The 25,875-nt window shown below is 43.2% G+C and overlaps 1 protein-coding gene across 1 annotated transcript; it reads left to right on the top strand.

The window, feature by feature from the left end:
• The first annotated feature begins 4,426 nt into the window (after positions 1–4,426).
• Positions 4,427–5,361, top strand: LOC148970417 (uncharacterized). The gene is made up of 3 exons (XM_089125365.1): positions 4,427–4,624; positions 4,747–5,059; positions 5,204–5,361. Exons 1-3 carry the CDS (start codon positions 4,427–4,429, stop codon positions 5,233–5,235), a joined length of 543 nt encoding a protein of 180 aa, XP_088981491.1. The 3' UTR covers positions 5,236–5,361.
• Positions 5,362–25,875: the final 20,514 nt, after the last annotated feature.

The following is a 25,875-nucleotide window of genomic DNA, read 5'->3' as shown; positions in this document are numbered from 1 at the left end:
GTAACGGTCGCTGACGGACATTCCAATGACGTTCGCATTTGGTCCCCTTTGTAACGTTCGCGGGCGAACATTCCGATGACGTTCGCATTTGGTCCGCTTTGTAACGTTCGCTGGCGGACATTCCGATGACGTTCGCATTTGGTCCATAACGTTCGCTGACGGACGTTGGACATTTGCCCGGGCCAGTTTGCGAACGTCCCTATTTCGTCCCTCACCTGGCATTTCCATGACAACACTTGCAAAATCCAGGCAGCCATGTTTGCTATCATCAAATGAAATTTACAACTCAGACAAACGAATAATTAAGCTAAAATTTACATGCAAATATTTGCATTAATTGTAAAATTAAGTTAATGCTAAAATGTTAGTGTTTTAATGTTAAGATAATAACTTTCATGTTACTTCATGTAAATTCTAATCACTAATTAAAGATGTAATAATACCACGAGTCTGTTTTCAGCCGTTATAATTTAAACATCAAAAACATGAATTGATTCAATTGAATATGAGCTACAATTTATAAAGGCTATTCCACATGCATGAAGAGGTTGAATCCCAGGAGCTCTAAAAGAATGCATCGACTTCAAATGATGAATGCGGCCAAGGAAAACGTGAAGAATGAAAAATTGCTGGAAAGTGGATAATAACACAGGTAAGACAAATAAAAGTATACTACATTTACCTGTCAAACGTTGGTCAGGAGAAGGTGACTGGTTTTATTAAAAATAATTTATTTTAGATAAAATATTGTTCTAATTATTGCACTTAAAGGGTTAGTTCACCCAAAAATGAAAATTAAGTCATTAATTACTCACCCCCATGCTGTTCCAACCCCATAAGACCTTCGTTCATCTTCGGAACACAAATAAAGATATTTTTGATTGAATCTGAGAGCTGGATCAGTCCTAGATTGACTGCCTAGGGACTGGCTCTTGACGGCCAATAAAGTCATTAAAGAAAAGGTTTAAATATTCCATGTGCCTACAGCGGCTCAATTATAAGTTTATCAAGCGACGAGACTACTTTTTGTGCGAAAAAAACATAAATAACGACTTTATTCCACTATTCCATTACTTCTTTATGGGCGCATGCGCGAGAACTGAGACGAGGACGTTCTCATTCGTCTACTTCTTGTTACCGGCTGCTCACCGCTTAGGAGTTTTACCGCCACCTACCGTATAAAATGATGATCCATATATAAGGCGCTCCGGATTATAAGGAACACTGTCGTTTTTTGAGAAGATTAAAGGCTTTTAAGTGCACCTTATAGTGCGGAAAATACGGTAATTGAAAAGCGTATGTACAGCGCGCATCTTCCTCTGCTTGTAAACAGAAAGTCTTGCGCTTCCAGCTATATCAGCACATCACAGGGCTCCAGACTAACTTTTTTTACTAGGAGCGCTGTTGCCCCTGACCGAAAATTTTAGGAGCGCAAGCAGAAAATTTAGGGGCACACCTTAAATCAGCTCGCAATGCAATTATTCAAATTTCCCCCAAAATAACTGTAATACTGACAAATTCTTTAATAATAAATAGACTTAACATTATGATATGCTGTGTTTTATTTTAAGTTCACAGGGCTCCAGACTCAAATTTGAGGGCAGCACCACCTCAAATCAGAACTCACACCAAGTTATACAAAAAACAAAACAAACAACAACAACAACAACAAAAAACTGGTAGCACTGGGGCTGACAATAAATCAATTAGATTAATTTAGGGTGTAGATGAAGTTAACTTTAGTTATTATCACTTATAATGTCTTAATATTAATTAAAAACAAAAGGAGAGAAAACATGTATGTATAAGGACTTGGAGTGAAAATAGCCAATAAACATCCTACTGTTTACAATGTTTTTTTTTTGTTTTGTTTTTTAATAATAAAAAAATAATAATTTTAATGTTTAAATAAGAGTTTTACAACATCTTAAAAAATTTTCGTTTTAGGACAATCTTTGAAGGATGAACAAAAAATGTGTTGATCATCACAAAAAAATACAAAAAACATTTAACTTTATATGATATTATAGTTTTGAAGAGCAGGACAAAGATGTGTTGTAAGTGTTTGACTACCGTATTTCTGTCACATCATATTTATGGTTAGAGTTAACTTACTATTTGCCATGCTGATAAGTTTCTGATTTGTGGACTGAAAGTCTTCTGTAAGTGTTTCTCCTGGTTTCCACGTCAGCGCTATTTGATCTGATATGGTTTAGCAGAACTCTGCGCCGAATCGGAATGTTTCTCACTGGATCTCGTAGCGATGATGTTATTAATTCTGAGGCGAATTCAATGAATTTATTCACTGGATCGGCTAGTAACAGTGTCGCGTGATCGAGATCGGCCAGCGACTGGCAAGTTCGGGGCTTTATTAGCCTACTGTCGGTGGTTCGGGTGGCTCCACTATGCGCTGCTCTGTCTATTATTGGTCCAACCTAATAAAAACACCAACGGTCCGTGAAGCATAGCCTATATGAGTTGCGTATTTTAGTTCCACTTTCATTTTGTTTGTATTGGCTGCTAGGTAACGTGTCGATAGATCGCTGATTGCTCAGACGCACATCAGGTTGTGATATTTGTCTCCGTCTCCTTCCCACAGACGTTTATTCGCGCTATTCTTGTCACGGATTCATTGACGCGTCCCTTCCACGCTTACCATGCGTTTAATGTGTGGCAAATTTACCGGTCGCACATGTGCGACTGGATATAAAATTCAGTCGCACACTCTCAAATTTTGGTCGCAAAATGCGACTATTTGGTCGCAGTCTGGAGCCCTGCATCATCTTATACGGTAGGTGGCGGTAAAACTCTTAAGCGGTGAGCAGCCGGTAACAAGAAGTAGACGAATGAGAACGTTCTCGTCTCAGTTCTCGCGCATGCGCCCATAAAGAAGTAATGGAATAGTGGAATAAAGTCGTTATTTATGTTTTTTTCGCACAAAAAGTAGTCTCGTCGCTTGATAAACTTATAATTGAGCCGCTGTAGGCACATGGAATATTTAAACCTTTTCTTTAATGACTTTATGGGCCGTCAAGAGCCAGTCCCTTAGGCAGTCTATCTAGGACTGATCCAGCTCTCAGATTCAATCAAAAATATCTTTATTTGTGTTCCGAAGATGAACGAAGGTCTTACGGGGTTGGACCAGCATGGGGGTGAGTAATTAAGGACTTAATTTTCATTTTTGGGTGAACTAACCCTTTAAGACTGATAGCACATGCAGAACAAATAACAAAAAAAAAAACATTGGAGAAACAAGCGAGTGACGATCAAATAGGATCAAATGCGCCTAAGCGAGTGACGTCATTCCTTGTGTACGCGGTTTGAATCACAGTCTGGTTTGTATCCATGGCAACGCTCAGCTGGGTAGCGTAGTGACAGTTAACGGTCCTTCTTAGACGCAGCCTTTGTGTTTTCTCTGTCCGTCGTCTGTCTAAAAGGTATTTTTAATTAGATTATTATAAATTAGTCACCATAACCACTGTACATCTTTAAATTATATAAAAAATGTTATCTTTTAAAACGTTTGCTGAAGTTGTCCGCAATGTACCGCTGATAACCGTTAGCTATAGGGTAGCTATGCTAATACTACGAGTGCGAAGCTAACAGCTGAAAATGAGACAACATTTCACATATTGATAAAATCATAACTGAATATGTTCATTTTGTTGTTTTCGGTAACGTTAGACGCCAAAGGGGGAGAATTGCCATCGGATCACACACACACGGAAATGGCACCTTTACAATTGTTTTAAATAAATAATTTACTTTGTTCCTTACACCGTGTCTGTTTTCTTTGGTTAGCCAGAAGTAAAATAAAATAAAATGATATTCAGGGGACTAAACGCGAAAGTCCCATAAACGTCCCGGATGGCCGCTGGTGGTCCTGGGAACGTCCTCTTGAACGTCCGGAGGACGTCTTCGCGTCTCCACATGGGGACGTCCGGGGGGACGTTCGCACAGGCCATTTAGGGGACGTTCTGGGGACCTTTTTTTGTTAGCTGGGTATGGCACCAATCACGTAAGTTAAGCCTGAAGGCCAATTTATACTTCTGCGTCGAGGGTACGCCGTAGTGTACGGCGTAAGCTACGCACGTAGCTGACGCCGTCGTGAGCATTTATACTTTTGCGTTTAGGTCTGCGTTGCTCTGCAGTACAACGCCGAAACGCTAATTTGCGATGGAGGGTTTTAATGTCCCACTGTGTTTAGATTCCTCGCGGAATTGGGTTGGAGTTGGAGCTTATCGAGGTTGAAAAGCAGTTAATTTTAGTGAAATTACTGAAACTAAAATGCAGAAACGAGAGAAGACGGCGGAGGAGATGGTACGTGCGGCCCGTGAACCGGTCGAGGCAGAAGGAGGGTGAATTTTCCGTGCTTGTCCGGCCACTGAGAGACATGGACGAGAAAATGCACTTCAGATATTTCCGAATGTCGGCCGGTAGATTCGATGATTTGGTTCGTCGTGTGCAGCCATTTATCGTACATCAGTGTACGCACAGTATGCCTGTAGACATTACGCAGAGACTGGCAATCACCCTTCGTATTTTAGCTTCAGGTGGAAGCCAACAGGCTGTAGCAGCTAGCTACAAACTGTCGTCAAGCACAGTGTCTTCCATAGTGTCCGAGGTATGCAAATCTTTGTGGAAAGCACTGCAGCCAGAGTTTCTTCCCTGTCCTTCAGTCGCTCAATGGGAAAATATTGCTGCTGATTTTTGGAGACTGTGGAACTTTCCGAACTGTGTTGGCAGCGTAAGCATGTCAACATAAAAGCACCACCGCATGCCGGGAGCGACTACTACAACTACAAGGGCGCACACTCCATTGTTCTGATGGCTACTTGTGACGCCAGGTATCGCTTCACCATGGTGGATGTGGGGGGATACGGACGGGAAAGTGATGGTGGTGTCTTCAAGGAGAGCCGATTTGGTTCTAGGCTTCATGAAAGCAAACTGAACCTGCCCCCACCAGCCAATCTTCCTGGAACAGGAGTCAAAATCCCACATGTGATAGTTGGTGATGCTGCATTCCCCCTACACAACAACCTCATGCGTCACTTTCCAGGTATGTCACAAACAAAATGTATTTAATGTAATAATAATACTAATAGTAATAATAATACTTTGTGTACATTCATATATCTATATATTCCTGATCACAGGTGTATTATTAATTCTACAATTAATTCTGTTTTGTTCTGCTACATAGGGATGAACCTGCCCATGGATAAGCAGACATAGAATTACCGTCACTCCAGAGCCAGACGTGTGATTGAGAATGCATTTGGCATTATGGTTGCAAGGTGGCGAATCCTCGGGCGACCTCTGGAATGTCTGCCAGACAAAGCAGTTGACATCGTAAAAGCTTGTTCTTGTTCTATATATATATATTTCTCCACTGGCAATGATCTTCAATTATTAACAATACAAATAGAAACACAAGAGAAAACACAAAAGGTGAAAACTATAACCTGCAAAAATTGGTGCAAAGACACAATATAAAGTGCTAACTATATACAAAAATATTTAAATGATATTAACAACGCAAAGAAGCTAAATGGTGTGTCGTGGTGAACTTGATCTGTAAATTGTACTGGTGTAAAATATATGCACCTATAAATGACATGGAACCTTGTTAATAAATAGCAGTATTAAACTCAAGTTGTTGTACAGTGTTCTACTATCATTTACATTAACCTGCACTATAAAATGTGCAAACAGCAGAAATATATAATTTTTTAGGGCAAACTATGTATAAGATTGTGCAACATGTAAGGTGCAATGGTCTAAAATTATTTATATTATAAATAGATGCAAAAGAGTAAACACACACAAATGGGCAAACTATACTTTTATCTTTATTTACAGTAACCTGCACAACACAACGTGCAAACAGCAGGAACAGACTTTTTTTTAAATAAAAAGAGCAAACTATATACACAGTAGTGCAACTTAAGGTGCAATAATCTTCAATTATTAATAATACAAATAGAAACACAAGAGAAAACACACTCAGGTGAAAACTATAACCTGCATAAATTGGTGCAAACAGATACAATATAATAAAGTGCTAACTATGTACAAAAATGTGCAAATGATAAAAACACAAACAGGTGCAAATAAGCTAAATATGAATATATGCAAAAGTGCAAACTATTCTCAAATGTACTTAAATTACTAAAATATTCAAACTATATACAGATAGTGCAGACAATTAAAAGGTGCAATCTAGTAGAAGTAAGCACAATTGTCTATTTCTTCTGCTGCCACTCAAACAGGACCTTGGACACGTCAAACATTGCATGTGCCCTGTGCTCCTCAGGCACCCTTCGGAGCATATCAGCCACAGTGTTCCCAAACCGGTCGCTCTCGTCGTTTTCTTGACTTAGTCTTTGTTGCAGCTCCACCCGCCGTTCCTCCAACTGAGCCTCCAACCGAGCAACCTGCATTTGGATCCAGTCATCTTGTTCCTTCCTCTTCCTTTTTTGTGCCATCCTTGGACTGGGGGTCATCGGTGATGGCTGGGGGGTCATCGGTGATGGCTGGGCGGTCATCGGTGATGGCTGGCCGGTCATCGGTGATGGCTGGGGGGACGGAAGAGATGGCTGAAAGGACAGTGGACTTGGCTGGCGATGGGGGCTACAACTTTGTAGTTGCTCATCATCGTTGACGGAAGGCATCACAACAGCCAAACCAGTGGAGTTTGAGCTTGAATCGCTCCATCCTATGATTATGAAAGAAATAGCAAATAGTATTATATATATATATATATATATATATATATATATATACTGTATATAAGCTGATGCATTGAGTGTTAATTCACAGAGCTATGCTGCCCTACAAAGGCAAAGCACAGTAAACATATTTGGTCAAAAATGAATTAAGACTTGTAATGGGCTTTATGACATGTGTTCTGTCTTGTGAAAAAATATCTGAGTTAAATTATGTCCCGTTTTGGAGATGCATTACCACATAATCTATCCATAACATGTTTGACTGGCTGGTATAAAAACTTTAAAGGCCTTTATCTCCGTTTTTTTGTTTGCGAAGTTACTGCAATTTGCCTTTGTCGGGATACTGCATATTCCTACATTGCAAACGCTACATTGTTTTGTTTGCATTATCTGTAAGCCAGATATAATAACAATCTATTACATATAATAAAAATACAACCCATTACATATAATTACAACCTTTTATTTTTTTTCGCAGAGACATTATTTTTGCACAAATCAATACTCCATTAGCATTGCTAGTTAAGTTAGCTAACCTAAACATAACAGAGGTTCACAAAGGACGTGCATTTTATTTACCTTATCGTCAAAGTTTGACTCCGTAAGCCGGTGTTTCACATGAGGTGCCAGCCAAGACAGAAAAAAATAAAACGCCGGGACTTTTTTTCCTCCTGGATCCCCGCTCTTTGTGGCGAGTTTTTTACGGAGGCGAACGTACTTGTCTCGAGTGTTATTCCATCTCTTCATACAATCCGCTACGTCCAACCCGACGTTGGAGGAAATCTCTCTCCACGAATTCGCTGCCATCTGGCAATCTTCGTATTCGGCAGAAGACGAGTCATACAGATGGCTGTATTTCCTCACCTCTTCAACCAAACGCTCGGTCACTTGGTCCATTTCCATGTTTCTTTCGCTGTACTCAGAATTTAAAAATGGCGGGCGGTGCAAAAGAACACGCCGGAAATGCGTGGGAGGAAACGCGTTGCTACCAAGCCGACCAATCACAGATCTTGCGGTCCGCGTCATCGCGACGTGTAGTTACATTTTTGAGGAGGTGCGCGTCAGGTTACGGCGAAGGGTACGGCGAAGGGTACGCGTCTGTGCGTATGCTACGCCGTACCTACTGCGCGCACACGACGCAGAAGTATAAATTGGCCTTGAGGGACTGTAAGTCATAATCGGCATGGTCATCATGATTGCATTATCTTCATTAAAAATTATAATATACCCTAAGTTGCCCAAAAAAAAAAAAAAAAAAAAAAAAAAACTAAGAGCACTACTTTGTGAATGGCACGACAGAAAGCTTATCAAGTTCTCCGCATCTCCAATAGTGTAAAGGAAGCCACTTGCAAATAATTTTAGGGCAATGCAAACATTTTGTGCTGTTGTTGAAGCCCGACATCGAATCGAACATTAATGTGCATTTCCAACAAAATAATAATGTATTTAAACGACACCCTCACGACGATCGTTTCACGAGAAAAAATAAATAAATCTCAGAAATTATGAAAACTGAAGGACTTCCCGTATCAGCTGCGATCTAATCCTGTTTACATTAAATAAGCTTGCTCGTGAGCAGGTTCAAGCTGACGGACCTGTTGCTATGACAGCAAGTCCAGGATGAGTGTCGAAGAACCAACGATCCAAGATCATGGCAAATCGCCAACAATCAAATCCAGCTAACTGAGTTAGCGACGTACGAAGAACGAGCCAGGTCTAAAGTCTGTGGCGCGTTGCGCGTTGTTCATGATGCAATTTTAAGCGTGCATGCTTGGCCATAATGTAGCGGGTATACACAAGGCGCATCAACACAGATGCAGTAGTTTTTTTTTGTTGCAAATAATACATTATAACAAGGAAAAATATTAACACATGAGGGAAATCATTGTGGTTTACATGAAGATGAAAAACCTGAATTACCCATTTTGTAAGGCTAATTGTAGTACTGGATCAGACAAGAAACATACGTATAGGCTATAATGTTTTACCCTCAGGTGCTCTTCGTTTCGGAGTCACACTTGTTATCTTCCCTGTCAAAAGTGACCGGACACCTAAAAATGAAACTTTCTCCATCCCAGTAAAACCAATGCAATTTATTTTTGTTCTATAATATTTATTCTTTTTAATTTAGTATTTTGAGACAATTTAAATGAATTTATTAATATTTATGCAATATTTATGGTTTATTTTTGCCGTAGAAAAATATATATTATTTTCTATATATATATTATTTTCTTCAAAAAAATATTAATGCAGTATTTCAGTTTAATATAGAGTCTAGGCCTTCAGAAAAAAAATATTTTTTGAAGAAAATTAGCACCATCTGGTTACAGCATAGAGAAAAGGCGTAGAATCATGGTGTAACCACTTGATGGCATGTACAGCTCTCTATTGAGAGGCATGTGAATTCCCCAGCTGTTTATGAACACATTTTTGTTGTTGGTGGTGGTGGATTTGTATATATAGTTGAAACAATCTCAAAAACTATTTCTTATAAAAAAAATGACAAAAAACAAATATTCAATTTTTTTTTTCTTTTTTTTTTTTTTTACAATTTCCCATTCATTTCCTATGGGGTCATTTTTGACCAAAGACCACAAGTGTGACTATTTTTTTTAAGACCACTTAGCATGCTCAGATCATGACCTCAATTTTTTTGTGTGTTCACATACATAATGCCATAAAAGTCACCAAGTTTCGACTTCCGCGTGTGCTCATGGAGTAGTCGGTCGCATTGAAACCTCTCTCCCACTCTAACCTCGAAAATCCCGTTTGAACTCGCAATTCTGTTTGTTATTTATTACAAAATAATTCATAAGAGGGAGAAGAAGCATACTAGGTCAAAAATAGATCGATAAAAATGCCCAAAGCTCATAATAAAGGTGCCTCAGCCGCAAAAGCTAATACCCAACCGGACCAAGCTAGCGACGTCATGGCTGGCGCGGGAACGGGGAGCCCCGGGAAAAGCATGGACATCGCTGAGGTACTTAAGGCAATAGAGGACTTAAAATCCGATTTACAAGGAGACAACGCAAAGCTCAAACTGGATATCGGCCAATTGGGGCAAGAAATCAACGGTAAACTGGATATTATTGCAACCGACGTACAAGGCCTTTCACAGCGCATGGATGAGGCGGAGGCCCGCGTGAACCAGGTGGAGAGCTGGGCAGAGGAGGCGACTGAGGCGCTTTGCACCTGCCTCGAACAGCAGAGGAAACTTCAGATCAAAGTGCTTGACTTAGAATCACGATCCAGAAGAAATAACATACGTGTTTTTGGGGTACCAGAAGGTCAAGAGGGGGTCTCTGTAACGCAGTTTATTGAGAAGCTTTTGCAGAGCCAGCTACAACTACCGGAGGACTTTAACCTTAAAATACAGCGCGCACACCGGGCTCTTGCAAGTAAACCCCCTCCCGGAGCTTCACCGAGAGCTTTAATTGTTAATTTTCTGGAGTTTTCTACGAAAGAAATGATCTTGAGGGAAGTGTGGAAAAAAGGCAAGATTCAGGTGGGCTCCGCATCTATTCACTTCGACCATGACTATGCACCCGAGATTGTTAAGAGGCACAAAGAATACAACGCAATTAAAAAAATACTCAAGGACAAAGGCATACGTTTCCAAACGCCTTTCACTAATATGAGGATCCACTGGGAGTCTGGCGTGCGCACATACTCCAGCGCTCGAGAAGCCTATAAGGAGCTAAAGAGGCGCGGATTTCAAGTGGAGGAGCCGGTTACAGGCGACGGAGGGTCCAGCGCGGAGTCTCGTCTTCGGGAGCTATTGGGTTGGCAGCCGGCGTGCAGCAGCGGACCCGCGGTGGCGCTCAGAGCGAAGGCTAAATTGCAAGAATTCCAGAGGTATCAGTCGGATTAATAAGGCGCAGGGCATCATGTTACAATGCGATGTTTTTTTTGTTATTGTTTTTTAAGGCCAGGACCTGATTATATAATATGTGGGAGAGGCCACTCTTTATCGTCTACGTTGGACTAATAAGATGGACGTGTTTTCAGACACATCTTCCGTCTTTTTCGGGCCCTCTCATCCAGAGAGGCTTAACCCTCAACCTGCCAACAGGGTTACAGGGGAGGAGGAAGGATCCTCTTTCCGTTTGGAAGTCAGTTCATTAAGGTTCTTTTTTGTTTTTGTTCAATGTGTGTTTTTAGGGGCCGCTAAACCATGTAAGTGTTTTTGTTATTATAATCAATGTCGTACGATTTAAAAATTGCTTCTTTAAATGTAAATGGCTTGAGTAATCCAGTGAAAAGAAAAAGGGTGCTAGCTAAATTGAGAAGAGATGGGACACAAGTAGCTTTTCTACAGGAGACGCATATGTCTAAGCAAGAACATGATAAGTTTAAAACATTTGGGTACTCTAATACATTTCATAGCTGGTGTAAAAATAGTAGGAAAAGAGGGGTGGCTACTCTCATTTCCAACTCTTTAAACTTTGAATTAATCTCTGAAAAGGTTGATAAAGAAGGCAGGTTTATTATTATAAAAGGTAGAATTGATAATGTTGTAGTTACGTTCGCTAACATATACGTCCCACCGGAAAGTGACAGGAATGTTTTTAAACTGTTTTTTGATACAATAATCTCAGTAAGTGAGGGGATTCTAGTTTGTGCTGGAGATTGGAATACAATTCTAAATTTTACCATGGATACAACCAGCTCCAAAAAACAAAAAACTGGCAGGTCAAAAGATCTTAATATTTTAATTAGAGAGACGGGTATGTTTGATGTCTGGAGGGATTTTCACATTAAAGAGAGAGATTTTACCCATTATTCTCTCACACATAAAGTTCACTCCAGGATTGACTTCTTTTTAATGAATACCATTGACAGGTTTAGAGTGAAGGAATGCAAAATTGGAACTTCTGATATATCTGATCACAATATTGTTTATCTGTCTATTAATTTATCTAACCAACCAAAAACAACTTTATGGCGCTTAAATATAAGCGTTCTCAACAATGAAACCACAAGGAATGACATTAAGAAGGAATTAGTAGAATGCATAGAGGATAATAACAATGGTCAGGTAAATCCAGCTCTGGTTTGGGATACAGTTAAAGCAGTAATGAGAGGCAGACTCATTTCAAAAACTGCCTACTTGAAGAAGATAAAAAGATTAAAATATGATGAGTTGGAAAAGACACTTAGGAGTTTAGAACTAAAACAGCAAGAAAGTACTAATGATCAAGATTTGACCAAACAAATAATAGTTATTAAAAATAATATAAATGATATGATACACGAGGAGATTGAGAAAAAATTACGATTTTCAAAACAGACCTTTTACGAATCTGGTTCAAAAGCCACAAGAATTCTAGCAAGGCGCCTCCGTAAGCAGCAACTGAAGCACTCCATTACCAAAATTAGAGACCCTTTAACTGATAGTTTGACTTATGATATCAATCAAGTTCATAAAATCTTTGAAAATTATTATCAAACATTATACACACCATCAAAACCAGTAAATGAAAGTGTTATCACACAGTATTTGAGAGGTTTAGACCTGCCTTCCCTAGGACTGATACAAAATGGCGCATTAACTACCCCTATCACTCGAAAAGAATTGGACGCAGCTATTGGAAATCTTAAAACTAACAAATGCCCGGGTAGCGATGGGTTTTCAAATGAGTGGTACAAGATTTTCAAGGAGGAGCTTGCTCCTGTTTTGCTGGAGTCTTTTAATTGTTCTCTGAGTAGAGCAGAGATACCACCATCATGGAGAGAGGCGGTAATATCTGTACTTCCTAAGGAAGGAAAAAATATAGAATATTGTGAGTCATATCGTCCGATCTCAATACTGAATGTCGATTACAAACTCTTTACCTCTATAATCTCTAAGAGAATGGAGAATTATCTTATTGACTTGATTCATGAGGACCAAACAGGATTCATTAAAGGCCGTCAAACTCACGACAGTATAAGACGAACATTGCATGTCATAGACCAAGCCAAGAAACAACAACTGAGTTTGGCTTTAGTCAGCCTCGACGCGGAGAAAGCCTTTGATCGGGTCAGCTGGCCCTTTTTATATAAGGTACTCGAGCGTTTTGGCTTTAATGATCAATTTATTAGATGTATTCAGTCACTGTATGACAGACCGATGGCCAGGGTAAAAATTAATGGCCACCTAACTGATAGCTTTCAACTGTTTAGAGGTACTCGACAAGGCTGTTGCCTCAGTCCAGCGCTCTTCGCATTATTCATAGAGCCCTTGGCACAGGCTATTAGGCAAAATGAAGAGCTTAAAGGCATTACTATTGCAAGTACTGAACATATAATTGGACTTTTTGCAGATGATGTTATCGCCTATCTCCAAAACCCAGAGGCAAGCCTCCCTAAACTTATGAGAACTCTGACAGAGTTTGGTCAGATGTCTGGATATAACCTAAACATTACCAAAACACAAGTCCTGACCATTAACTACTCCCCCAGTAAATCCATACGGCACAATTATAAACTTAATTGGGAAGCTAAAAAGTTAAAGTATCTAGGTGTGTTTATCTCTCAAGATCTAGATGATTTGTTCAGTTTGAATTTTGAGAAAGTTATTGACTCAATACAAAAAGATATGAAGCGCTGGACAATGCTGATACTAGACTTCAATTCTAGATTGGAAGTGGTGAAGATGAACCTGCTCCCCAGATTTTTGTATCTTTTCTTGTCGTTGCCTATCAGGATTTCTGACTCACACTTTCACGCTTGGGACCGGTTAATATCACGATTTATTTGGGCAGGGGCTAGACCAAGGATCAAATTTAGAACACTTCAGATTGATAAAGATCATGGCGGTCTAGCTCTTCCAAATCTGAAGGAATACTACTACGCATCTCAAATGAGATATATGGTCTACTGGTGTTCCCCAGAAATCGAGGCTCGATGGAGACTGATTGAACTAACCCAGGGTCAAAGCCAACCTCAATCCCGTCTGGGAGGTAAAGTTATCACAAACAAAGATGGGAATCGTATAGTTGAAGATACACTTTTAATTTGGAAAGAGGTTGTAAATAAATACAAATTGGCTAATGATATTAAACTATTGATCTGGCCCTCCTGCAACCCGAGTTTTCGACTAGGTGAAATAGATTCCTCATTCTTGAGTTGGAAAGATCAAGGTCTTATGGCCCTGTGCCAGTTTGTAGATGGCAATACCTTTAAGACATTCGAACAACTCAAGAGACAATATAATCTGGAGAACAGGGACCTATTCAAATATTTCCAAGTGAGACATTTCTATAACAGTGAAATAAGAGTGGGTATTTCTCCTGAAGGCAATGACATTGTTCAAGTTTTTATTAATGCTTATAAGCTCCAACCAAGCAAAACTGTCTCTAAATTGTATAAAGCTCTGCAGAAACTAAATGGAAATAATACCTTATATATTAAGTCAAAATGGGAAAAGGAGCTGTGTACGGAAGTGTCAGAGGGTGATTGGCGTTCGATGTGCGTGACACAACAGACGTCTACTAGCTCGAAAAGATGGAGGGAATTTGGGTGGAAGAATCTGGTCAGATTTTTCATTACACCTCATATTATTAATAAACTAAGGGGTGAACAACAGCAATGCTGGCGACAGTGTGGGCATTGGATCGCCAATCACTCTCATATATTTTGGACATGCTCAAAGTTAGAACAATTCTGGGACAGTATCTTTCTAATTACTGGGAGTATAATGGGTTATGTCATCCCTAGAGATCCCAAGATCTTCTTGTTAGGTCTACTACCCGGTGAGGCGGTCCAAAAAGATGACATTTATCTTTTTAAAATTCTAATGATTGCATGTAAAAAGGCTATCACTCGGTCTTGGCTAAAGATCGACCCACCCCGTATTGAGCAATGGAAAGAAATAGTGGAGGAGATACACTCAATGGAGAAAATGACATATTTTCTACGAATCCAAGGTCACATATATAATAAGCATTGGGAAAAATGGCTTGCATATAAAGAAGTGGAACAATTCTAACACTTTAATTGTAATACTTTATTCTGTTATTTTATAATATATAGTGCCCCTTGTTCTTTGTCTTTGTATGTTGTGTATGTTGTGTGTAATAAAAGAATAAAAATGCAAAATAAAGAGTAAAAAAAAAAAAAAAAAAAAAAGTCACCAAGTTTCGTAACATCGCGATGAAGCTGTGATTTTTAAAAATTCAAAGCATACTTTTTGTAATCAAAATTTATTGGTGTGTATGTGTATAAAAGTGTGTTTGTATGTGTGTGTGTGTTGGTGGGTGTGTCTGTTTTGCACTCTAGATGTTGTAGAGTGTCATCCATTTCTTGCGGTGTACTTTTTTTTTTTTAGAATTGTGGCCGATTTGTAGATTGTACATACAAAAATTCAGAGAATTTTTTTTTTTGTATCAATTTCCCATTCATTTCCTATGGGTTGTAATTTTTGACAGAAGAGCAAAAGTGTGACTCATTTTTTTACGACCACTTAAATTGCTCGAATCATGACCTAAATTTTTTTGTGTGTTCACATACCCAATGCCATAAAAGTCACCAAGTTTCGTAATTTTCCGAAGAAGCTGTGATTTTTAAATATTCAAAACAGATTTCTTTAATCACAATTTATTGGTGTTTTTGTGTATAAAAGTGTGTGTGTGTGTGTGTGTGTGTGTGTCTGTTTTGCACTCTTGATGTTTTACAGTGTCACCCCTTCAATGCTGAGCACTTTTTTTCTGCATCGTGGCCGATTTGTAGATTGTACACACAAAAATTCTCAAAGTTTTTGTGTTTTTGTCAATTTCCCATTCATTTCCTATGGTCGGTCATTTTTGACCGAAGAGCACAAGTGTGACTATTTTTTTTACAACCACTTAGCCTGCTCGGATCATGACCTCTATTTTTTTTGTGTGTTCACATACCCAATGCCATAAAAGTCACCAAGTTTCGTAACATTCCGATGAAGCTGTGATTTTTAAAATTTCAAAACAGAGCATTTTCCGGTCAGAAATGACCGAAGAGCACCTGAGCCTGAGGATTAACCGACGCTGATGTGCGAGAGTTTCTCCCATCCCCATACAACGTCACCTCTCTGTCTTTCACTGTCCTGACAGGAACGAGACCATCGGCTGTGAACGCCGGCTGTGAATGCAGTAAGTCATTTGTTATACGTGCTTTGTTCTAATCGCGTTATTGAATAGTGTCTACAAAGACTGTTTAAATATCATATATTAGGAATAGGAAGGAATAGACAAATTCACAGAGGCGCGCGCTGTGCGTTAATTCACTTTCGCTTTCATTGGAACAAGAATCGAATCGGTTACCTAACGTAACCTCGGTTCTCTCTAGATGAGGGAACGAGTATTGCGTAAGCTAGCTTACGCTACGGGAAAGATTCATCTTTGCTGAGAAGTTGAAGCCAAAAAATTATTCCATAATTTTGTAATCATTGTCAACGCAGTATCTCTGAGGCAGACCATGAACGGGCTAGCTAGCAGCTCATTGGTTCGCTCAGAGAGAATGCACGAACCTATGGGAGAGCGGCGCTGAGCCCGCGGCCAATGAGCGGACGGCGCTCGCTCATTGCGTCAGAGCCCGCCGAAAGGGGCGTGGCTACAGTGTATAAAAGTAGCTCTCCCAGACTCGTTCGTTGATTCTGTCAGCATGAAGCGAAACGCTGGTGGCGCAAGCACGGCCGGGAACGCAATACTCGTTCCCTCATCTAGAGAGAACTGAGGTTACGTTAGGTAACCGATTCGTTCTCTTACGAGAGGTTATCTCGTATTGCGTAAGCTAGCTTAAGCTACGGGAACATCTGGTCAACGCCATGCGCGCTATGTAACCACTAAACATCCCAGGGGGAAAAACACCGGGGGAATCTTTATGTGGACGAAGACAATAAGGCGGCTAGCATAGCGGCCGTTATCATCTAGTGCAAAACGCCCTAAAGGCGGCCGGCATAGCGGGCCGTGAACTTATAATGCATAAGCACATAGGGGAAACACAAGGGGCGAGCCGGTTGTGATAGAACTCCCAATAGTGCGGCTTCCTATAGGAGAGCTGTATAGTACTAGACCGCCAGAATTTTAGCCTGTAAGGCGGGAACTTCCAAGTTATAGAATCTGACAAAAGTGGAGGGGGAGGCCCATCCCGCAGCCACACAAATGTCGTGAATGGAGATTCCGCAGGACCATGCCCACGATGAGGCCATGCCTCTGGTGGAATGAGCCCTGATGCCCAGTGGGCAAGGCAGGTCTTTTGAGGCATAAGCAGAGGCAATCGCATCTACTATCCACCTGGATAGTGTCTGTTTCGAGGCGGCTAACCCCTTGGTGCGGCCGCCGAACGACACAAACAGCTGCTCCGAGCGTCTGAACGCAGCAACGTGTGTAGTGTACACTCTGAGAGCCCGAACCGGGCAGAGGCGATCAGCGTCACGTTCGCTATCGGATGCAGGCAGCGCCGATAGCGAGATCACTTGCGCCCTGAAGGGGGTACCAATCGCTTTCGGAACATAACCGTGTCTAGGTTTCAGAATGACAATGGAGTCATTAGGTCCAAACTCAAGGCACGCGGCGCTTGAAGACAGCGCGTGAACGTCCCCCACACGTTTTACTGAGGCAGGTGCAGTCAGAAAAACGTTTTTTAGTGAGAGGTATTTTAGTTCCACGGACTCGAGTGGTTCAAACGGTGGGGCTTTTAAAGCTTCTAGGACTATAGAAAGTAGGGATGTCCCGATACCACTTTTTCACTTCCGATACCGATACCGATGCCGCACCTTTGGCTTTTGCCGATACCGATATTAGTCCGATATTTTTTTTTTCGTGGTCCGACGTGCCGTATACGGCCCACAGGGTGGTTTATAGGTTTAACTTTGTGAAAGACAAAACAAAACAAACACAAAAGTAAACATAATACATATCTTTGGAAAGCTGAGAAACTCGTGATTCGAACGATGTAAACCATTTTAAGATACAATCAACACAGCGGGCACAATCTGTCTCTTTGTCAGACCACCAACAGCCAAAACAAACCAACACAAACTGGAAGAAACTCACCAATTAGCCATCTGTTAGTCCACATTCCAACAAAAATGGTTTGGTTTCACTGTAAAGCGTCCATACAATCCAATTTGAAGAAGTTTTTAGTCCAAAACAATTGTATATATGAATAAACATCCATGGAATGTAAATAGTAGCATTTCGCGTTAGCCGACAGCGCTATCACAACTTCGACGCACTAATGCTACGTTCACACCGGACGCGAATAGGGCGTCAGGCGCGAATGATTTCAATGTTAAGTCAATGCAAGAAAAATTCCTGCGGCGCGAATGAGGCGTGGAGCGCGGCGCGGAAGACGCGAATACGCCTCATTCGCGCGTCAAGTTGGCGCGAATGGCGCGAATTGAGCGTTGTGCATTCACGCGTTTGACGCGAATTCGCGTCTGCCGCCCGAGTTGAAAAATCTGAACTTTGGCGTGAATTCGCGCCGCGTTAACCAATCAGGAGCCTAGCTGCTTGCTCACGTGGTGAAGTGTCTGGATGCTTCAATAAATTATTTTGTTAATATGACTAAATGCATGGTGGGATTATGCACAACAAAGCAAATGTTTCATCACTTAAAACATTATTTCTATATGGAGACATGTTCATTTTGTATTGAATGTTATTCATTCCATATCTAGAAATAGTATTATGTTGTAAAGACAGACATCCCAAGTCTCCCGGAAGTTCCGGGAGTCTCCCGCATATTGATAGCGTCTCCCTGATGCCCGCAAATTAGTTCAAATCTCCCGGAATCTAGAGCGAGACATACTGCGCGCATAACATACATAGCGCGCTATATATATATATCAACATATGTGCATAAATTCGTGTCTGGACGTGAGAGAGAGAAAAAAAATCACAGGACAGGTTAATAACTTTTGAAGGCTGGCTCTATTTATTATCAAAACAAAAATAAATGACAGCTAGATTAGATGGATGAGGGGCCGGGCGAGGGTGATCCTCGCTCAGATGCGGGACAACAGGTCATCAAACTGGGCGCGTGACAGGCGGAAGTACCGCTGACAGCGGCCGTCATCCAGCGCAGCTCCTGGAGCGAGCAAATGGTGAAACTCGCCAAACGGTTCGGCTCCGAAGGGTCCGGTGGACACAAATATACGGCGACGATGATCCCCACGCCGCTGTTCTGCTATCCAGAGTAAATACAGAGCGGTAACTCTCTTGATGAATGCTCGGTCGACATAAAAACAATGACCGCCAACGGATTTTGATTCTGACGCGCGTCACGCGCGTAAATTTCGCTTCAAACTTTACGCGCGCCAGTTTCGCTCTCTCTTTGAGTGACAGTTTATCTATCCAGTTGCAATAGAGAATGAAATGACGCTATTTTCTGATAGCCAATGAATTTCTGAAAAGACTGAAATGCAGCTTTTGTGGGTGGAATCATCCGATTACATTAGAATCCGTGCGCAAAAGCGAGAGTGATTCTCTGCGCGCGTGTGCTTAACCCTCTACAGCATAGCGTTGCCCTCAGGCAACAGAAAGTTTTCTTAAGCCCTATGTTCAGTAAATTTTTCTTTAAATGATTGCAACCAATTAGAAAGTTTGAAAAAGTATCAAAGAACAGTCCAATAAGGTTTGGGAGTCACCATCAAGCACCATTTGAAGGTGGGAAGTCCTTTTCTGGCACATGGTCACAGGAGCACATGTTGTGAGTTGAAAGCAAGATTATGTGCTTTAGTGATCTTCTTTAAAATGACATTAACTGTATATAAAAAAATATGTGTGTCTGTATGAAGGTGTAGAAAAGCCTTCTGGCAGGTTTTATTATGTTTTTTTTTTATTTTGCATGTTCACAAATTCAGTTTTTCTTTTTGTTGCCTCAAGGCAACATTGTGCGATAAGGGGTACTTTTCAAGGAGGTTTTTAACAATACTTTACAATGGCAAATAATGTGTTACACGAAGGAAAGATGCAGGGTTCCTGGGTACAAAGGAACACCCAAAGTCACCAAAGTGACACTGTTCCCACAAAGTTGGGAGCATGACATTGTCCAAAATGTCTTGGTATGCTGAAGCATTAGGAGTTGCTTTCACTGGACCTAAGGGGCCAAACTCAACCCCTGAAAAACAACCCCGCACCATAATCCCCCCTCCACAAAATTTTACACTTGTCACAATGCAGTCAGGCAAGAACCGTTCTCCTGGCAACCGCCAAACCCAGACTCGTCCATGAGATCGGCAGACAGAGACGCGTGATTCATCGCTCAGAGAACACGTCTCCACTGCTCTAAAGTCCAGTGGCGGCGTGCTTTATACCACTGCACCCAACGGTTTGCATTGCACTTGTTGATGTAAGGCTTGGATGCAGGTGCTCGGCCATGGAAACCCATTCCATGATGCTTTCTACGCACTGGTGTTCAGCTAATCTCAAGGCCACATAAAGTTTGGAGGTCTGTAGCTATTGACACTGGAGAAAGTTGGCGACTTCTGTGCACCTCAGCATGCGCTAACCCCGCTCTGGGTTGCTGTTGTTCCCAATTGCTTCCACTTTGTTATAATACCACTAACAGTGACCGTGGAACATTTAGTAGTGAGGAAATTTCATAGGTGGCAACCTACCACAGTACCATGCTGAATTCCAGAGTGACCCATTCTTTCACAGATGTGTGTTGAATCGTCTGCATGTAGCTGCTTTATTTTACAGAACTGTGGCCATGGAAGTGATTGGAACATCTGAATTCAATGATTTGAAGGGGTGTCCCAAAACTTTTGGCAATACGGTTTATATGGGGATGATTAGGATACATAAAGTACATGATGCACGACGACGCACTACATGATGCAAACATATGTCTCTATCAAATCAAATAGATTGATGAGTTTCAAGTGTTTTTCCCTTTTTACTTAAATTATTTCTTGACATTTTTGGAGAAAAAAAATAGATTTTTGTATTGCTCTCTAAGAGTTGTATAATGAAAATTTTCTCTGTGATTCTTTACCATTGTTGCGCAACGTTGCCCTTGGGCAACAAAAAAATATTTTGGGGTGGGGGGGTCAGGGGAGGGAAATTTTTCAATGAATCAATAAAATGTTCCTAAATGAGCCAAGAAATGATGTGGAATATTTTTTTTCCATGTGCCATCAAAATGCATGCAGTAGAGGGTTAAACACAACAATCATCACGTGACAGGCTGCGCCGCTAAACTGGATATCGCTCATATTTTTTTCTCCCCTCCGATCTCCGATCTAGCGTTCTGGGCCGGTATCGGCGCGATACCGATGCCGTGGATCGGATCGGGACATCCCTAATAGAAAGATCCCAGACCGGCACCGTGGGGGGGCGAGGGGGGTTCATCCTTCTGGCTCCCCTGAGGAAGCGGATGATTAGCTCGTCTTTGCCCAAAGACTGGGCGCGCCGGGGTTCAACGAACGCCGTGACGGCTGCCACGTAAACCTTTAGAGTGGATGGGGACCTGCCCTTATCCAGCATCTCCTGAAGGAATACGAGCAAAGAAGAGACCTCGCACGTCATTGGGTCCAAATTTTTGTCGGTGCACCATCTAGAGAACACAGACCATTTAGCAGCATAGAGCTTTCTGGTAGATTCCGCTCTGGCATGTTTGATCGTGTTCAGAACCCCTTCTGGCAATTCGACGCGTAGTCGTTGGTCACCCATGCATGAAGCGCCCAGCGCTGTGGATGGGGATGCCAGATCGAGCCGCGGGCTTGAGTGAGGAGATCTGCTCTGATTGGAATGGGCCACGGGGCTGTCCGTGAAAGCTGCGTAAGCTCCGGGAACCAAATCTGATTCTCCCAGCGCGGGGCTATGAGGAGCACCGAGTGGCGTGAGTCCCTGATTCTCTGAATGACCTGCGGTAGCAGAGAAATCGGGGGAAAAGCATAGAGCGGGCGGCGGGGCCAATCCTGGGCTAACGCGTCCTTGCTCTTTGAAAAGAATATCGGGCAGTGAGCGTTCTCTTCTGACGCGAAAAGATCTATCTCCGCTCTGCCGAATAGGCGCCACAATGTTTGGACTGTTTGAGTGTGCAGGGACCATTCTCTGGGGGAGACAAGGTTCCTGGACAGCATGTCTGGACCGTCGTTCAGGTGGCCCGGTACGTGCGTCGCTCTGAGCGAGAGCAGGTGACTCTGGGACCACAATAGGATGCGGCGCGTCAGATGAAAGAGATTCTTGGATCTGACCCCGCCCTGACGGTTGATGTACGATACCACGGCCGTATTGTCTGAGCGAATCAGGACGTGGTGACCGTGTATGCTCAGGAGGAAAAACAGCAGCGCGTTCTCGACCCGCGATCATTTCCAGACAGTTTATGTGTAGGGAACTCTCCTGGCTCGACCACTGGCCGGCGGCCAGTGAGCCCTCGCAGACCGCACCCCAACCCGAGTTGGATGCGTCTGTCGAGATGACCTTTCGGCGAGAAAAGGTTCCCATGGTAACGCCCCTCTGAAACCACTCGATTACTGACCATGGCTGCAGTGCAGTGATACATGTCTGAGTAATCTTGATAATCTGGCGGCCCGTAGTCCACTCGCGGTGGGATACGCGGCTCTTTAACCAGAGTTGAAGGGGGCGCATGTGCAGAAGACCCAGCTGTAGCACAGCGGAGGCTGAAGCCATATAACCCAGCATCCTCTGAAAAGATTTCAGGGATGTGTGGGTACCCATCCGAAAAGAGGCGGCTAGACACTGAACACGGCGCGCGCGCTGCGTGGATAAGCGAGCCGTCATTGTGATAGAGTTCAAATCTATTCCAAGGAATGAAATAGTTTGACTGGGCTGGAGAGAGCTCTTTGTCCAGTTGACAGAGAGTCCCAGCGCTTTCAGATGGTTGAGGAGAACTGCGCGGTGCGACAGAAGCTCCGTCTGGGAATCTGCTAGAATCAGCCAGTCGTCCAGATAGTTTAGAATGCGCAGCCCCTGACTCCGCAGGGGAGCGAGCGCTGTATCCATGCACTTCGTGAACATACGGGCTGCTAAGGATAGGCCGAACGGGAGAACGGCATATTGGTAAACCTGACGCTCGAAGCCGAAACGTAGGAATGGCCTGTGATGAGGGTTTATCTGGATCTGAAAATAGGCGTCTTTCAGGTCTAGAGAGATGAACCAGTCCCCCTGGCGGACGTGCGCAAGGAGTTTCTTAACTGTGAGCATTTTGAACGGTCTCTTCATGAGCGTTTTGTTCAAAGCCCTGAGATCTAAGATCGGCCTGAGGCCGCCGTCTTTCTTGGGAACAAGAAAGTAACGGCCGTAGAACCCCGACTCGGTCATAGATGGCGGGACTCTCTCTATTGCGCCCTTCTGCAGCAGCCTGGCTATTTCTGAGCGAAGCGTGTTCATAGCAGCTGGGCTGACAGCGGATTCGAGCCGAACGCGCGAGCGTGGCGGGCGGCGACGAAACTGTAATCGATAGCCATTCTTTATGATGCTTAAGACCCACGGGGAGATGCCGGGGATGGCTTCCCACGCTTCGCAGCATGCGGCTAGCGGTTGAATGGCGATTTCGCTCTGGTTGCTGCACATAGCGGGCTGGACACTGAGTGTGGGCGCGCTTAAAATGTGAGTGGCAACGGGACTTACACTCAGAGAGGAGTTTATGGGCCGTGTGACAGAGCGAGCAGGGGGGGGGACACGCGCATGGGCTCGTGGGCGTGTTTATGTTTTCTGCTACTAGAGCGGTTAGTGACCGCTCCGTGAGAATGGGCTCTGTGAGAGACCCGGGGCATATGGTGCTTGTGTGTATACGTGAACACATGCTTGTGGGCACATTTATTACACTTGAGGCTTTTATGCTCTTTTTGTGAACTCTCTGGGTAGCCGTGAAAACGGATTTTGTCGCTCGCAAGCGGGCAGGGAGACCGGCTTGTTTGTGGCGGTGAACTCTACTGTAGTCGGCGAGGAGTCGAGGACTAACAGAGGGCGAAGCTTTGACGGCGGTCCGGCCGCAGCGGGAGAGAGCCGTCTTTTTCTCAGCTGTGCTAGGCAGACTTTTGCTGATCAGGCTTCAGCGTGATCTTGGGTCGAGGCCCCCGGGGGGGAGGCTGTCTGCGGCGGCTGTCAGAGCGAGAGCGAGGGTGGCCGCCCTGTCTACGCTGGGGCTGCTGAGCTTGCTGAGGCGGGCGCTGATGTGGGGTTCTGGCAGGGGGCTCGTGAGAGCGGCCTGCCGAAGAGCTAGTGCGGCGGGGTAGGAACAAGTTCATGGCCTGGGTCGCTTTCTGTACCTCGGAGAAGCGGTCAACGATGCCCGTGACGGCAGATCCGAAGAGGCCGGTCAGAGAGATAGGCACGTTGAGGAACACGGCACGTTCTGAAACTCCCATGTCGGTAAGCGTGAGCCACAAGTGTCTCTCAGTGACACAGAGGGCGGCCATGCATTTCCCCAGGGCTTGTGCGGAGGCTTTTGTGGCGCGAAGGGAAAGGTCCGTAGCGCTTCTCAGATCCGAGAGGATGGGCGGGTTCCTACCGCTGTTCGCCATTTCGCACAAGATGTCGCTCTGAAGCACTTGGAGGACTGACATTGAATGCAGCGCTGAAGCGGCCTGTCCGGCGGCAGCATAGGCGCGAGCATGAAAAGTAGAGGTCGCTCTGCACGCTTTTGAAGGAAGCGTAGGGGAAGAACGCCATCTAGCAGAGGGCGGGCAAAGATGAGCGGCGACCAGGTCCTCGACGGGCGGCATGGCAGTATAACCCTTCTCGGCGGCTCCGTCCACTGAGCGCAGCGAGCGGTTTCGAGCCGAAAGAGGGGCATTCCAGGACTTAGTGAGCTCGTTATGTAGCTCAGGCAGGAATGGTGCAGCCCGGCTGCAGGCGGGGGCCGGGCGCCGGTGCAGGAATTTACCATCCATACGGTTCGGTGGTTGCTCAGGGGGAGAAGACCACTCGAGACCCAGGCGGTCGACGGCCTGTGAGAGGAGACGCAATAGTTCCTCTTCGATGCCGGCGCGAGTCCCCGCAGACTCTCTCGTCGAAGAGCCAATCGACGACCAGTCCTCGCTGTCAGAAGCGTGCAGCGAACAGGAGTCCTTCTCATCCGCGGTGTCGTCGGAGGCGACAGAGCGGCCACTCGGCGGCAACTGTATGTCCGGCTGGGGCGGAGAGGGAGAGCGGTCGGTGGGCGGCAGCCCGCATGGATCCGCAGGGGGCTCCGGCAGCCTCTGGGAGCGGCGTTTCTTCTTCCACAGCGAAGTGAGAGGCGGCGCGGGAGCGGTTTTGACCGCCTGCAGTCGTGCCCGCAGGGAAGACAGATGCAGGTCCTCGTAGGCTTGCCGCGATAGACGGTGTTGACGGTGTTACCGGTTTTAAGCCCCATCACCGGTGACATCACTTTCCCACCGTGACACCGCGATGTCTTGACTTTTTTTTTTTTAAAGTATTCGTTTTTGCTAAAATATTTATTTGAATTAATTAAAAATAATAATTTTCAATTATTTAGTTCTGAAGAGAGCATTATAATTAAAAATGAACTGCGCAACGCGTGCCGTCACGTCACAGATCAGCAAGCATCAGGATTCCATTTAGCACGTGTGGAGACGAGAACGAGTCAAATTACAGAAAAGCAAGATAATGGCGGAAGATTTGGTGTCAAAACGCAATGCAAAAGCGCCTGTTTGGCAATATTTTGGCCAATATATATTAATGTTAATAAATGCCAATTTATAGTGTTTTACTTTTTTTTTAGAGTGCTGTCATTTATGTAGTCCTTTTTAAAGTTTTTATTTTATATTCGTCTCTTTTTATTTGGTTTTATCTTATTTAAACTTTGTTTAATTTATTTAGGCCTATTTTGTTTTCTTATTCGTTAATAAACGTTTTATTATTTTTTTTGGGCCCACAGTTTGCCGATTTTCACTTTATTTTTATTCGTTCGTTATGCTAATAAAAGTTCTGTCTATATTTTATTCGTTTATTATTCTAATAAAAGTGCTGTCTAAATAAAAGTTTATTGTCAGCGAGTTTTTTTTTTTTTTTTTTTTTGTCCATTCCAGCAATTGACGCTGAATTGCAATTGACGCTTATTTCGAAAGTGAAAGTATGTCATTTATGTAGGCTAAGGTCCGTTTTGAAGTTTTTATTTTATATTCGTCTCTTTTTAATTGGTTTTATCTCATTTAAACTTTGTGTAATTTATTTAGGCCTATTTTATTTTCTTATTCGTTAATAAA

Source organism: Pimephales promelas, chromosome 21, assembly GCF_988280905.1.
Source record: "Pimephales promelas chromosome 21, fPimPro1.hap1.1, whole genome shotgun sequence".
In the NCBI taxonomy this organism is placed as follows: Eukaryota; Metazoa; Chordata; class Actinopteri; order Cypriniformes; family Leuciscidae; genus Pimephales; species Pimephales promelas.
The sequence above is the reverse complement of the archived record's forward strand: the minus strand, read 5'-3'. Positions and strand labels throughout refer to the sequence as shown.